General features: G+C 34.2%; 2 protein-coding genes across 3 annotated transcripts in view; both read right to left on the minus strand.

The window, feature by feature from the left end:
- Positions 1-1,260: 1,260 nt before the first annotated feature.
- LOC134696067 (neuronal acetylcholine receptor subunit beta-3-like) lies at positions 1,261-8,492 on the minus strand. 2 transcript variants are annotated; one of them, XM_063557648.1, is made up of 7 exons: positions 8,381-8,492; positions 7,440-7,573; positions 6,673-6,717; positions 6,163-6,272; positions 3,819-4,140; positions 3,070-3,292; positions 1,261-2,144 (listed from the first exon to the last, which is right to left on the minus strand). In XM_063557648.1, exons 1-7 carry the CDS (start codon positions 8,433-8,435, stop codon positions 1,261-1,263), a joined length of 1,773 nt encoding a protein of 590 aa, XP_063413718.1. In that variant the 5' UTR covers positions 8,436-8,492. The 2 variants fall into 2 exon arrangements, with proteins under 2 accessions (XP_063413718.1, XP_063413719.1); XM_063557649.1 differs by lacking the exon at positions 7,440-7,573 and having other exon boundaries at positions 8,381-8,455.
- A 6,764-nt stretch (positions 8,493-15,256) lies between these two features.
- The window catches only part of LOC134697166 (peptidyl-prolyl cis-trans isomerase D-like), a 30,177-nt gene continuing 29,216 nt past the window's right edge, over positions 15,257-16,217 (minus strand). Inside the window, exon 11 of the mRNA XM_063559237.1 lies at positions 15,257-15,558. Coding sequence (XP_063415307.1) covers positions 15,467-15,558 — 92 coding nt within the window. The 3' untranslated portion in view covers positions 15,257-15,466. The remainder of the gene's footprint in view (positions 15,559-16,217) is intronic.

Raw genomic sequence — 16,217 nt, forward strand, 5'->3', positions numbered from 1 at the left:
ATAGATATGAGCGTGACAACATTTAATATTATAAATCAAATTGCCTAGTAATAAAATTGATAAAATTGAGAATGGAAATGGGGAATATGTCAAAGAGACAACAACCCGACAAAAGAACATATACCAGCCGAAGGCCACATATTGGTCTTCAATGCAGCGATAAAATTCCACACTAAAAGGTGGGCCTCAGCTGGTCCCTAAATAAAAAAATGTACTAGTTCATTGAAAATGAACTTCATACTAGAAAGACAGAAGTGGCGTGTAAATTTAGTAATATAAAGAGCCTCTAATTTACAGGAATGTATGTTGTTGTTTCTTATTTTTTATTGGATATTATATCGAAATGAGGTGCTGGTGTTTAATGCAGTTTGTGGAGCTGCATTTTTACATAAAACAAATACAAATAGATTAACCCACATCGACGGTACAAATAAGAGTTTTGCAATAACTGAAAAATATCCCAGACACGGAAAATAATATAAAAAAGAATAATCATTTAAGTTCATATAATCAAAGCAAACAAAAATAGTAGTTTTGTGGTCGGGTTGTTGTCGCTTTGACACATTCACCATTTCCTTTCTCAATTTTATTATTCCAAAGATGGCCATGTTGAAGTGAAATCGTCAGTCCGTCATGAGTTCCTCTACAGATTAATTCATTGACAGTTTAGTGAGATGCTTTAGTTATACCATTCTAAACTCGGATACCATTTTACCAACATATTAACTTGGCCTAAATATTTACATTCAATATAAAAAAAGAAGATGTGGTATGATTGCCAATGAGACAATTCTCCACAAGGGACCAAATGAAACATATTAAGAGCTTTAGGTCACCGTACGGCCTTCAACAATGAGAAAACCCAATACTCTGGATGTTTTCCAATACGGCCAAATTTAGATAAAAAGACCGAGTTCACATCGTTTGAATCCTAATATATATGAATTTGAAATGAGGGGAATTTATATAGATAAAAGGTGTGGGAATAACGTCAAGGAGACAACCAAATTACAACACAAACATAATTTAATCAGAATGACCACATGGTATTACAGCAAATATTGCAATAGACGATATAAATATAAACATTGATGTTACTAGTTTAATCAGAATGACCATATGGTACATGTATTAGAGCAAATATTGCAATAGACGATATAACTATAAACATTGATGTTACTAGTTTAATCAGAATGACCATATGGTATTACAGCAAATATTGCAATAGACGATATGACAATAAAAATAGATGTTACTAGTTTAATCAGAATGACCATATGGTATTACAGCAAATATTGCAATAGATGATATAACAATAAACATTGATGTTATAAGAAAGAAGAACCGGTCGACAACCCTGGCTATCCTCTTCCATTCATTTTCAAAAAACTGATCTAGTTCATCGTCTGCGCGTTGTTGACACAAATCTCTGTAAGTATCCTTTATCAGCTTCATGAATTCAATGCGAGACTGGTTCTTTGGTACATGGTCTAAATTGGCAAGACTTTTCATAACTCTTAACGCCGACTTTTCTAGTTGAGGAGCCATATTTGAATGCTCATCGAAATGTACTTTAGTAGATATTGGGGAATGCACCGTATGAAAATGTGAACTTGAATGGTCTTTCATTCCAGAGTCAGCTGAATGTGATTCACCAATGTTTATGGTGGGTGGATGTAGTTCATGCGTATGCAGTTCATGCAGATGTTGTTCATGCTGATGGGGTTCATGCAGATGCTGTTCATGCTGATGCGGTTCATGAATATGAAGTTCATTCGAATGCACTTCATGAATATGCTGATCATGCGTATGCAGTTCATGCGTATGCAGTTCTTGTGGGTGCGGTTCGTGCGTATGATATGTATGAAAGTTGCTAATAATCTTACTTTCTTTCCTGTCAACGTGAACTTCAGGTATCGAACTTGAGGCAAAATCTTTTGAGTGGGCGGAATCTTTGTTTTCCGGATGTACTTTGTTTGCTTCACTGACATTCATGAATAACATTTTCGCCATCCAATGCAGAACAAGTTTTCTTAACCAATTAGGAGGGGGTTTATATTCAGTTCTAAGATGAAGGTTCAATACAATTACTGATACGGCAACAGAAAACGTGGATTCAGCCATGAAGAACAGCAAATATATTTCTGAAATGAACAAACAAACTTACTTATGAGTAAGACAAAACAAAATATTTCTGTTTACTGTTAATGCATTCGTGTAAACTAAAAACAAAACCAGTTAAGAGTCTCAATAATCAGTATACTAAACACAACATTGAAAGCCTAAAATTTCAAGCAACTGAAACTTAATTCTTCCTTTCTGATTATTTAGAATTTCATACAGAAAATTCAAATAAAATTGTTTCAATTTTTCGAATGGTTCCCTGCAACAACAGCCACAACAAACATAGCTAGTACTAGTAGTAGCATAACCAGTAATGACTGAAGTCAGAGTCTTGCGCTTCTTCCCACACCCATGACTTTAACCCGAATGTGATCTGCCGATTCATACCTAGCATTGGATTTGAACTAACACAAGCAACACGACGGATGTTACATAAGGAGCAATATTTGCTTACCCTGCTTGAGGACCTGAGATCATCCTCAGTCTTTCGTTTTACTATATATGTTATATTTTGTGTACTATCATTTATCCGTCTTTTTTTAAGCCACGGCTTTGTTAGGTTATTTCAACTTATTAGTTTGAATGATCCTTTTGTATCTTCGGCGGAATCTCTTTTAAAACACTGTTAATATATCATATGAAACAGCATTCAAAATGACAAATGCTTGTATTTCGAACAATATAGGGGAAATTCCAATCAATACAACCAAAAACGAGGACATCAGTATAAAAGTTAGAACACTTTTTTTTAATTGAATGACAACATGAAGATGGAAAGACTAAAATTGTTAGTTCCTGGAAAGCATAAAACTTTAACATGCTACCGTTACGAAGACCTATTGAGTTCAGTTAAACCTATAAAAGATGACTGAAACTTGTTCATTGAAGAGGAACATTAGCATCACATAGCTTATACATAAAGAGAAACATACTAATATAATTTACCAAGCATTGGCGTAGCATCAGATGTAGATGGAACACTCTCAGCAATCATCAACTGAAACACTGAAAATGCAAGCAGCACAGTAACGCCAAGTGAAACCTTTTCCCCAGCATCCGGTGGCAAGTGGAACACCATTAATACTAGGAGTGACATAAAGAAGCATGGCAGTACAATGTTGATGATGTAATACAGGATCTTCCGGCGCATGTGAATCTGGATGACAATCTATAAATATGAAAAATATCTAAATTGTGTTAGACTACATGCAAAAAAATCTATGCATGACTATAGCCAATTATTTTAAAAATGAAAAATAAGAACTTTGTTGATATAATACATAATTTTTCGGCACATGTTAATCCTGACAATCTAGAACGCAAAAAAATAAATGTTCATAGGAATCAAAACCTCTGCATCACTTTTCAGCCTCCATACTTTTAATCTGAAAGTTAAAGGTAACTAGAATTATCAGTCATCCGTGTTCCATAAGCACTCCATTAATGGTCATTAATAAAATTTATTCTTTATCAATGTTTACTTTTCGAAGCAACAATAAGATACATGTGCAATAACTTAATAAGACAGAAAAAAATAATGTGTGTGTTTCCTATTACATCTTAGTTAAAAAGGGTAGGTACAAAAATGTAGGTAGGGATTTTTGTTCATTTTACCATTTTTATTACGTTTAATCTATGGGAGTGTCTTTCTGACTTTAACAGTGCTTATTGGAAAATGACTGTCAAAATACTACCTCTGGGTATATATCCTCCAGTGTATTCCCTCCAGACGACCATTCTCGTCTGATTAGCTTGGTATGCTCTATTTCCCATTCTCCATTCCGCCAAAACGTATCTTTGTTAATGTTTCCACTGCATGACAAGTTTAACATGTCTAAAGTGTAATGCCAGCTTGTAAAGATGATCTCACATGTTTGATGATCAAAAGGGTATGACCTAATATCAAAATAACATACAGTGCTGAATGAACCACCGGGCTCCCACATCATTGATCCATTACTGTATATCACAACTTGGAATGCACTGTTGTATATGGATGTGTACAAGTCGTCAGCACTAAAGAAATAAAAACAATGCTTAAAATGACGCATTGACATCTTGTTTGTATGTCTTGAACACAGACACTTGTGTTAGAATTCCTTTGTATACAAGTAAACAGGTTTTTAAAAAATGTATCTACAATTGCCGGTGGTACAGACATGTATATAATGAAGATTCTGTCGACTTTCGTCATAAACAATGTTGATATATTCAAAATGTGAAGCTTGTATACCTATAGTAGTTTCATTATCAATGTACAGTAGAAATCATGCAAAAAAACACTGTGGCAAAAATAAAAAATAAAACACTTTTAAAATAGCATGCACCCTACGCGCTTATCTGAATATACCTTATATTAATCATGAACACTCAAAGCTGAATATTTGATAGCCAATGATGTACAAGAACAGAAGCAAAATATTGATTTAACCAATTCAATAAATGAGGCACACAGAGTAATGAAATTGGGAATGGAAAAGGATAATATGTCAAAGAGACAACATCCCGACCAAAGAGCAAATAACAGCCGAAGGCCACCCAGAGATATTCAACGCAGCGAGGAAATCCCGCATCCGGAGTTGGTCCTCAGCTGGCCCCTTAATAAAAGTGTGTACTAGTTCAGTGGAAATGGACGTCACAATACAAAACATAAAAATGAGCATGGGGTTGTTGTCCCTTTAACACATTCCACATTTCCATTCTCAATTTTAGAATAAAAAAAACAACATACAAGACTAACAAAGGCCAGAGGCTCCTGACTTGGGACAGTTGCAAAAAATGCAGCGGGGTTAAGCAAGTTTTACGATATATCAACCCTCTCCTTATACCTCTTCCCGATGTAGAATAAAAAAACGCATAGCAGCTCATCTTTTGCATTTGTTACTCGTTGTGATATTTCATAGTCATATCCAGTAAGATTAATAGTCAGGAAAATGGCCATTAAACGGTAAGAGATAAACAATTACGGACATGCATTACAAATACAAAGGAAAAACATTTATGGAGATTGCCAATAAATTCTGTTATTCAAATTTCTAATAATATGGCAAAAAGAAGTTTTTGAATTAGGAGTAAGTATCAAATCTGTTCATGGCAAATGAATTGCATATCGAATCAAATGAGAAAGGTAAACGTCATAGACTGGGGTGCGCAGATATAGACTTACTAAGTGATATCTGTGACGGAGGGGCTATCTAAATCACCGACAATATCAAAATTAAATGTGTTGGTCAAGAACAAGTTTCGATGAGATAATTGCATTTGACATAATTCTTTTCTTTCAGAATTATATCTTTGGTTTGCTGTCTATTTGGCTTTTATATTATATTTCACGTTTGTGGCTATAAGACACGACCATGGAATTTTTTATGACTTTACTAAAAGGATTGTTCGTGTGCGTTGCATATATATTCAAAGCCATGAATGGTATTCTTTCTCTCTTGGTTAATTATTGAATACTCAAAAACTTTAAGATACAATTCACTGTTAAAAGAGTTTCATCTTTAATGTAATCTTTGTAAAGCATGTGTATTGCTCTTTCATAAACTTTAGGGGGGAATGCATCAACGATAATCAAAAGTGTTTCCACGTCTTGGTTTTATCTTGTGAATTTATAATCGCGAAGCAGTGATGAGTCATATGAGTAAAGCGTATACGAACTACAATAATATTGTGTTTTAGTGCACGCTAAGGCACCCCCCCCCCCCCCGTGAAGGCAGCAACTATTTGATTTTCTGTGGGGGGGGGGGGGGGGGGCTATTGATTGTTTTTTTTCGCGAACAAACTTTCTTTTTCGAAAAACAATCTATTTTTTGGGAAACAAGTCGAAAGCATTTTTTTCCTTCAATTTTAGCATTACATATAGTGGCAACTGAGGGTGAAACAAACAAATTATTTTTTTTCTCCAAAAACTGGAAACAAACCTTTTTTTCTCCAAAAACTTGAAACAAACCTTTTTCCCAAAAAAAAATCCATACCCCCCCCCCGAAAATCAAATAGTTTTTGCCTAAGCTATATAACAGTTAAATGTCAGAATACCTGTTATCTAGAGCAAGGTCTGGTTTCCAAACTTTAGCTGTAGGGACTATTATTTTACTTATATTGTTGAAATCTGTTGCGTTCCATCTGAGAAAATCGTCATTCCATCTCTACAAAGAGCCAAATACATAATGCAGTTCAGTAAATTAAAAACATAATTTGTCGGAAATGCACCTCTCATTACAAAATATAAATTCCATTTTTTTTTCAAGGATCATAAATCGTAATGTTGAGAAAAAATACATAAGATCCTGTAGTTGTTGTCCATCTCACAGAAGAATGTATTCATTTTACGATAGCACTTCTTGAGAAATAATTGTTACACAAGTGTGGTATGTCCTGAAGAGAAGGTCGTGCTCCATCTTTATTTTTTTTATGATATATATTTTTAGACATGTCAATTATTTTAAGACTTTTGAACACTGAAACGATTTCTAAATTTCTTGGTTTTTTTTGTGTTTATTTCCTTGTATATCTGTTTATTTTAAAGCATTAAAAATGGATACGTACCACAACCATCCAGCCTGTTGTTATCATTTTATTATTCCGCAAATCCTGAAAAATGTAAATGTTGACTGAATCATAAGTAGATACTAGAAAGTACAATTGTATTTCCGCTATAATTTCTGAATGTTATTCGTGGATTGTAAGACCGTTTACACCAACTTTCCCGTATTCATTAAGTTCTAAACAATGTTTTTTTTTCAATTCAATACCACGGCGAAACCCGCTAAGTTACATATGTTAGACTCGAAAAAAAACATCACAATGATTAATCCTTGTTGAAATTTGAAAATTGGACCTTGACATATCCAATCAATGTTTGCTTACAAATATAAGAACATGAAAAAAATAACAAATAAAAATACTAACATTGAAACATTGCAATTCAGAATTGTCCATTCGTTTTTTATGCGTTTTTTTATTTGATTTTGCCATGTGATTATGGACTTTCCGAATTGATTTTCCTCTAAGTTCAGTATTTTTGTGATTTTACTTTTTACCCAATCCCCATGCAATTAAGTTTTAAAACAACATAATGCAACGGTTTCCAGTTGTTTTCAAAATGTTTATGGCAAACGAAAGGTTAAAACAACATGTGTCCTTCTAAAACATTATTTTGAAAAATATGAATGATAGATTTCTTTAGTGCATATGTGTTAGACCTAATACTATAGTATTGAAAAAGTTTGTGTTTCGTGGGTTTTTTTTGTGAAATGCTGGGGAAGGGGGAAGGTCAAAGTAGAAAGCTCACACACCAGTCATAACTTACGTACCGTGTGATCAAGACGAGTTAAGTAGAATCCTACATCGACCATAACTGATTCTGTAGCGTTTATTCTAGGTCTAGCAGCTGGGTTATATCCAGACAGTATGTGATCCATAAGAGTTGCTTCCCCATTGAACGCACCTAAGTCATCATAATAAAAAGCAAAAGAAAATATTGAAATTAAAAACACTTGTATGATATTGAAATTTTAAAAACACTTGCATGATATTGAACACTTGCATGACACTATATCCAATTTTCTTTACAAGCACTATTAAAGATCTGAGGCCGCCGTGTTTAGTGCATCGGACTACTAACAAAAAAGTCCCTAGTTTCATTCCCGTTCCAGGATGAAAAGTTCAGGGACTGACATCATTTGCATGCAAGCATGGGCTTGATAAACGATGATAGTCCATCGGTAGGGGGCGATAAATGGCTGACCCGTTTTAAGAGAGAGTCCTATCTCTATAGCATGTAAAAGACACCCTTGTAAATTTCGATAAATAGCAGGCTAATCCCGCTAGAAGGCAGCACTCGTACCCGTCTAGCGTCTATAAATCTGAGGGAATAAGTATTACCCGATTGGGGGCGTTCAAGTTCAAAGGTCTGGAGTATGTTTGCTCCCCTTTTGATCACAGGAAATATTTTTTTGTCCTTCAAATCGTTTAAAAAACAGAACTTTATCGCACGACCCTGGATATCCTTGATTACTATTCTTTTCTGACGGTGAGAGGAGAAGTTGCTCCCACGAATTCCCGACAAAAATAATGCATTTATCCCCCTACATCAAGAAAAATTATTCAGTGTTTTTCCGTCTCACGATAATGGTAGGCTGAATCCCGAATTCACGCGAAAATAAAAGTCTAACCCCGACGTCCGGAAAAGGTAGTTCCGCCCCTTTTTAATCGAACAGACGTTTTTTGCGTTCTTTACATTTTATATACAAACCTAAACATCTTTTGATGAAGATGTTCAAGATGAAAAGGCAAACTGCTAAGTCCATCCTAATGAATACAATGCCAGTGACGTCATTTCTAATAATGACGTTACGCGTTTTAAGGTCGGGCCGTACTAAATGCGCGTGGTGTATTTGTACAAGTGGTGTGGATTTGGGTTTACAGAATAAAGTCTTTAAGAGTGATAATGATAAGATAGATCTATAACGATTAAAGAAAACGGTCTAAAAGTAGAATATGCAGTGAAGAAGGATAAATTTCCAGCTTCGCTCCGAAATTGCCACCCCGTGTCAAACAAAGCCGACACCCCACATGAAATGTTCTACACGGTGTTGCAATTCTCGGGAAATCGTGATACTGTTTTTTTTCCCGCATTTCCTGTCAATTATCATCTGGGGTCACACATTGGAGTATAGACCGGTGTTATATAGCCATTCTTCCCCCATGCCAGTTTTTCCGCCGGGGGAAAGACTGGCATGAGCCAATGTTTCCCCCGGGGAAATTTTGGATCATTGTCATTCTTCCCCTGCGGAAAGTTGACAATACGTATACATATAGTAACTTCCCCGATATATCACGATAATGACCAGTTTTTCAAGAACTATTATGTTTATTTCATTGAGAAACCATGTTTTGGAAAAGTTTCATTAATTTAAAATGCCTAAAGCGAACTCCAGAAGTTGTACGATTTCTATGGCAAAGAGTAAAGACCAGTCGTAGTAATACTGGCATTCATTTTAATGCAATTTTTTCAGTATATAAATACTTAATCAAGTTCTCTTTTTTTATATATAATTTACAAAAACATATAATAAACAATTCAACAACTTCAATATAATATTAAAAATAGGAACATGTTTTATAAAAGGTACATCTCACTAAATAGAGAAACCACGCCCCACTGGTCATTAACAGAGAAACCATGCCCCAGCGGTCATTATCAGACGGAAACCACGCCCTAACGGTCATTACCATACAGAAACCACGCCCTACCGGTCACTATCATGTAAAAGTTCGTTAACGAGCGGTTTGCTGGTCCGTTTTGTTCTGTTTATGGCCGATGGAATCTATTACTGAAGAATAATGAATGACATGTGACCCCTTTTTATCCAATAAGAAAATCTTATTCTCAACCGATATGAAATAATTATATTTATTTGTATACAAATGTGTTTTTCATTCAAATTTACACAAGGCTGTCTGCAGGTTAATCAGTCTGTCTATGTGTCAACTAGTCAGTCTTTCTGTTCAACAGTTTTCGATGTGTTCCCAAGTCTTTTTACGTTTTCAACTGTAACTGTTTGTCTTTATGTCCACAAGTCTGTCTACATATTCACCAGTCTGCCTTTCTATGTGTCCCCTAGTCTTTTTACATATTTAACTGTCTGTCTATCTGTCCACAAGTCTGTCTTCATATTCACCAGTCTGTTTACATGTTTACCATTCTGTCTATGTCCACTAGTCCGACTAGAGAACATCTACACTGGCTTTGAAAAAACTTTCAGTGTAAACAGTGCATACATTTTACTTTCATTTTGGTGCTTTGTATCTATATTTTTTTTATATGTAAGTGATTATTGGGCACCGTACTAACAATTTAGTGAAGTCGATTGCAGATGATATTTTACAGTATTTCCTTCGGTGTGCTGTCCCGTATTGTGTTGGAGGAGGGTTGAGTTTAATGCCGCCACTTTCTTTATGTGCAATTCCAAAGCCATGAACATGTAGTACAGTGGTTGTTGACGTTTCATGTCGGCCATATGTTTTTCATAAATTATTTTGTTATAAATAAGTCCGTTAGTTTTGTTTGAATTTTTGCACATGTTTATGGTAGGGGCATTTTAAAGCTGACTATATGTTAATTAATACTCTCTGTTATTATGTATATATATGCCGACTCTAAATAAAATTTACTTACTTACTTACTTACTTACTGAGGGTTTCTCGTTACGAAATGCCGTACGGTCCCAGAGGCCCTTAATTACTTAATACCAAGTCGAATTTTTATTTTTTATTAGTGCTGGAAAGTGTTCGACCCTATATACGCACCTTTAGTGCAGTGGTTAGTCCCTGTACTTCCACGTCTTCCGTGCTGGCAAAAGCGGTAGTTTATATCTCCTCTAAGTTTAATGAAGTTTCATCCGTATCGGACTTCTTCTCCTGAATGAAAGCTTTAAGTCGACGAGTATTCCTCTTTATCCGTGCTGTTTTTTAGTTCTTTTACTTATTAATACTTTATACTTTGCATGATATATCATGTGAAGTCATTTCATCATAATACTTTGGAGATATCATAGACGTCTGTCATGGGAAAAATCTACTAATTGACCAGAAGTGGTTAAAGTAATTGCATTCATTTAGTCAATGATACCAAGGGTTCACCAAAGAGAATGAATGTGAACATCACATAAGAATGTGTTTCGTGTATATAAATATAACATATATATCTCTATTAATACCTATCAAATGTATAATCATACGATGAAGCTTTGGTAACTATAAACTGATATAAGAAAAGTTACTATTCTTTTGTTTCATAAAAAAATCTTACCGTGACTGACGTCGCCGACGAAAATTTAGCTTCTCACGCTTCTACGGGGGGGGGGATTGGCCTGATCCTGGTTCAAATCCCCCCATAACGCTATGGGGGAAAAGTGGGATCATGCCAATTTTTCCGGGGGGAAATATAATATTGGATCGATCCAGTCTTTCCCACCGGCAAATTTAGCATGGGGGAAGAATGGCTATAGGACACCGGCGTGCACCAAACCTACAGAGAAAATTGACAAAGTCGGTATACGTTAGTTGCACGCCAGACGAACGCTAATTCCAATCGTTAAACGCGCGTTGCATAAGTTTGAAGTACGTCGAAATATAAAGGTATACGCTTGGTGAGCGCTACAACTCGAGGAAATTTTAAAGCAGCTACAAGCTAGCCTAAACGCGCTACAGATAAGTTTGATACACGTTTAGGGCACTTTGTATACGCTTCGAGATCGTTCGACTGTAACTAAAATGGATGCGGGTGCGTTTGTAACAAACACCTCATAATAGAACGTCCAAGATACGACCGGGGTGCATCTCAAATACGTTCAAGAAACTTTTGTCTTTTGTAGTAGCGTGCATAATATTTACGTTAGACAAACACCAATTAAGCATTCGTCAACATACGTTTCTTGAACGCCCGATAAACAGTAATGATTAACAGGATGATGAATGCATCCAAAATTACTAGCGTATTGGCAGCGTATATGATTGTTGAACACGCCCGTCGTACGTCGGAGCTATGCACTGATGTGTAACGCCGGTATAAGTTTGGTAGTTGCATATTCAATCATTGATGTTGGCGCCATTATTTGTAAAGCAGTGTGCACAGCCATATGCTACCCATGTCTGTAAACTAAAAAAATCCTAGAATATGTTTTTATTTGAATTATAGCAGATATGGAAGTTTACCGTGCAATATGGGTCATTTTCAAAAATGTCGAATTTTGAAATTGAAAAATCTATTCAAACAACCTTCTATAGATACATAAATCAAAACAACTAAAGAACAACATATTAAAAGATGCAATCTTTATAATGTCATACAAGAATATCTTGAAACATATTTTGATAGGTGGTACAATATTTTGTTTCTCCTGTTACCATTTTCAAAAGAAATTTTGGGTTACCAAGAAAAGGTTTATATAAAATTTTATATATAAAAGCTTGTTTTACGTAGCCAATTAGATGGTTCTCAAGAGAATAAACTTCTATATTTATTCATTCTGTAAATATAATAGATTATTTACCAATTTTTCAGGTTGTACTGAAAAATGTCTCTATGAATTAATTTTCAAAGGTTGAAAAAATTACCACCAGTAATGCAAGTCTAAGATATAAATTCATATTGTATGGCAATTTTCTCTCTTTCAAATAAACCCAACATCAATCAAGTAAATCCCTTATAAGTTAATTTACTTTTGTCTGTATTTCATTGATCTTCATTTGTAACAGGAACGTACTTTTATGATATATATCACTAAATAAAAGTTTATCCTGTTACCTTTTTGTCTATCCTGTTACCGATATCAGTATTGCACCTGCAAATGCTTAATTGGGAAGAACAAACTGATTATTTTGTTTATTCATAGGGAGAACAATATCACGGCTGATTTAAGTAGTGGTAACATGATGGACAAGAACCTCCCGTATACGCTGATTGAATTGTTTGTAGATAATATGCTACATATAATGATGAAAGAAGCTGCGATTTTTCGTTAACGTTCTTGAAAAGTCCCTTGTGCGGATATCAAGGCGATCAGAAAATCGGGAAAAATCATTTGAAATGTTTTTTTCTGACATTGTACGCACACAACTATCCCCTAAACCTGACTTAAATACATTATAATCTTATCAAAATAGATGTAAATCGTGAAAAATATCGATGTTCTGAATCATAAATCCGACAAGCTTTCATTTAAACCATTACAACTGAAATTTCCATTAGAAATTAAAAAAAAATGAGCATGGGTGTACCGAAATTCAGCATTTTTGAAAATGACCCATATAGCTTTTTTTTCTAAACCTGATTTTGGGGTTTATAAGGCTGTAGCAAAATAATTGAAGAAAAAATCATATGGTGTTGCACTTCTTTTTTTGCTACGGCCCTGTGAAAATGCCTAATTTTGATGATTTTCCCATTTTTCATCGATATTTACCTATTTTTTGGCTATTATCGTGAAAAAATCAACTATTTTCATCTGACCTTGACCTCATATCATGGATCAGTAAGAAAGGTTCAGTTTTCATGGTAAAGTCCATATCTCAGATACTATAAGCAATTGGTCTACTAAATTTGGTGTATTGAATGATTTTAAGGTGTACATGTAAAACTGGCAGGTGTGATCTGATCTTGACATCATTTTCATGGTTAAGTGGTTTACATTTTTTTTGTGTTTTTGTCTTATTTTCTAATACTTTATGCAATAGGTCAACTATTTTTTGTGTATTGAATACTGTAAGAGGTAAAAGTCAGTCTGGCAGGTTTTTATTTGACCTTGACCTCTTTTTCCACAGTTCATTGCTCAGTGTCAAGTTTTTGTGTTTTGGTCTGTCTTTTTTTATAAGCAATAGGTCAACTAATTTGTTAAAAAAAAAAAAATAAAAAAAATAAAAAAAATATTTGTTTAATGCAAGTATTATTAACTTCTGTCAGTCCTGGTTCATATGACTTTGACATTATTTTCATGGTTTATTGGTCAATGTTAATTTTTCTTGGTTAAGAAACTATAAGCAATAGGTCAACTATACATGTATTTAGTGTATTGAATTCTTGTAAGGTGTACATGTATTTCTTGTTTGTTTTATGTGAGCTTGACCTCATTTTATTTGATCATATTAAGTTTATGTGATAGTTGTAGTAAATCTTGATATTTAGATCTATCAACATAATATAATGGTTAGGTAAAGAATGCGAGACATTTCAGGGTGTGCACTCATGTTTTAGTTTGTTCTTCTATTGTGCTGTAAAGCAATTGTTCCAAATTAGTGGAGGGTTTTGACACCCACAAACATGTTCAACTCTGCCCAATTCTGTATGTCGTGCCTGTCCCAGTCAAGAGCAAGTAATTCAGTGGTTATTGCTTGTAAATGTAAATCATATTTGTTTTGTGTTTGTTGTTTTGTACATCAACCAAGCTGTTTGTTTTTCTCATTTGAATTGTATGACATTTTGTTATGTAAGGAGCTTTTATAGCTTGCTATGTGGTATTTGAGTTCTTTTCAATCTTTTGCTCTCAATTTGGTGTTTGAGGGGTCATAATGTAGGAATATCCCGAAAAACACTTGGGACACACAAAACTTATAAACAGTCACAAGTTACTGTGGACTTGCCAATATTTTGTGATACCAATTTTTTTGGATTTCTTGGTAAACCAGAAATTTAAATGTTCAGTGTAGTACATATTCTATAGGTTTGTATGCAGAAATTTGTAAAACAATGAAATTAAATATCCATGAATATACAATTTTTCCTTATTACACAAAAATATTGATATTCACAAAAATAAATGAATCCAAAGGGGCACATTATGTTTGCCTGCATTTAGAGAATTTTTTCCGACGTAGTCGGTATAGTTTCGGTTTGTGCCCTTTGAACTTAAGGACGCTTAACTATGGCAACAGAATACGCATGCTCGAAAATCCTTTCTGTGATTGGACAAAATGCTGTCATGGTGGGTAATTTGGTTGTGTTTGAAAAAACGTCTCGTTTATTATATCGTGATGGAAAGCAAGTGAAAAACTATAAATATTTGAACTAGATCTTACAAATATTTCTATTTTTATTAAAATAATTGTTTCTCCAATAGCTCTTTGTATCAATGACGGCTTTTTATTCGGGACAATTATATAATTTTTAATGTAAACTTTGTTGTACGAACATACATGACTTTTTGAAGGCACCTACGTATGTGAGATTTCTGCGGGGTTTTGGAAATGTAAACAGAAAGATACGTCATTGTGCTTCTGAAGGTTATCGAAATGATAGTTATAAACATATTATACTCAAATTTAAATATGTCAGATATCTTTTTAAAGATAGTTCTTGTTACCTCTGAACTCAGCTTTTGATTACATTTGTGTGCAATCCTTTGACAGGTTAACTCAGGTAAAATTAAAGCTGCATGCAAATGTAATGATTTTTCCACGCAAATGTAATAGTAATGGTAATTTGCTCAAATGTAATGCATGGATACAAAGTAATTCATTTTCTAAAGAGGATTTAAAATTTAAAATCTCTGACATAATAAACAGTATTGGTTCACCATCAAAACCCTTGATACATCGTCCTATTAAATTTGACAGTATAAATATAACACATATCGACTGGTTACTTTTTATTACTTATTTGTTTATTAGTTTAATACCATTGAAAGACAAAGGTTACGATAAGACATTATAAAATATATCACTAAATTGTCTGCCTTAATCATGGTCTTTGTTCTAATGCTAACTGAATCACTTTGCTGTTGATGCTTATTCATTAAAGAAAGCATGTGTGGTGTAACGGCTCTACTATTTGTGTACTGACTTCTCAGGATGCAAACATATTCGAGTACATTTTCTTTTCTTTTGCCTTGTATGCATCTACTAGTTTCTTTGTCTTTGCCATTTCAGTGAGAATACCTGCAAAAGAAGTGAATCACTTAAATATAAACAAAGATTTAACTTTAATAGGATAACAAACTTCTTACCAGAATTATTTCCCTTTTGTGATACAAATGTTATTTCCTGACAAGTTGTCTCCCATATATCTCAATGTTCTCAATGGTTGTCTTAATAGTTTGTATTGTTTTTTCACCCTTCAGTATGATTGTCTGGCTATGTTATGACAGAACTTGTTAAAATTGCTTTGATCTATATACACCTTATCACTATTTGCCTTATTGGATGGCCGACCCGGCCGCTTGAACTTTTCCATTGTGGCGTCAGATATTTTGTTTTATGACGTCAAAATTTTACGGGAACCTGTGTGATATCCAGTAATGGCGGACAAATAGCGATAAGGTGTATTACTCCATGGCTTTGTTACAGCAATGAAAACACTGTTTCTTTTTGTGTTTTTTACGCTGTGTATACAGAGTTTGTGTCATGAAAGGATACCCCATAATCTTTTCTGTTATAAGAAATAGGAAAGGGGATAATTCGTCATATACTGAATTTATTATCTCCCCTGATTAACACTTTATTTTGAATTTAAAGCCATAGGATGAAGCTGTTTTTAAACTATATCTTCAAAGTTATAATTTAAATATAGTTGTTCAGGGTATTGCTTGTTATACTTT

Source organism: Mytilus trossulus, chromosome 14, assembly GCF_036588685.1.
Source record: "Mytilus trossulus isolate FHL-02 chromosome 14, PNRI_Mtr1.1.1.hap1, whole genome shotgun sequence".
Lineage (NCBI taxonomy): Eukaryota > Metazoa > Mollusca > Bivalvia > Mytilida > Mytilidae > Mytilus > Mytilus trossulus.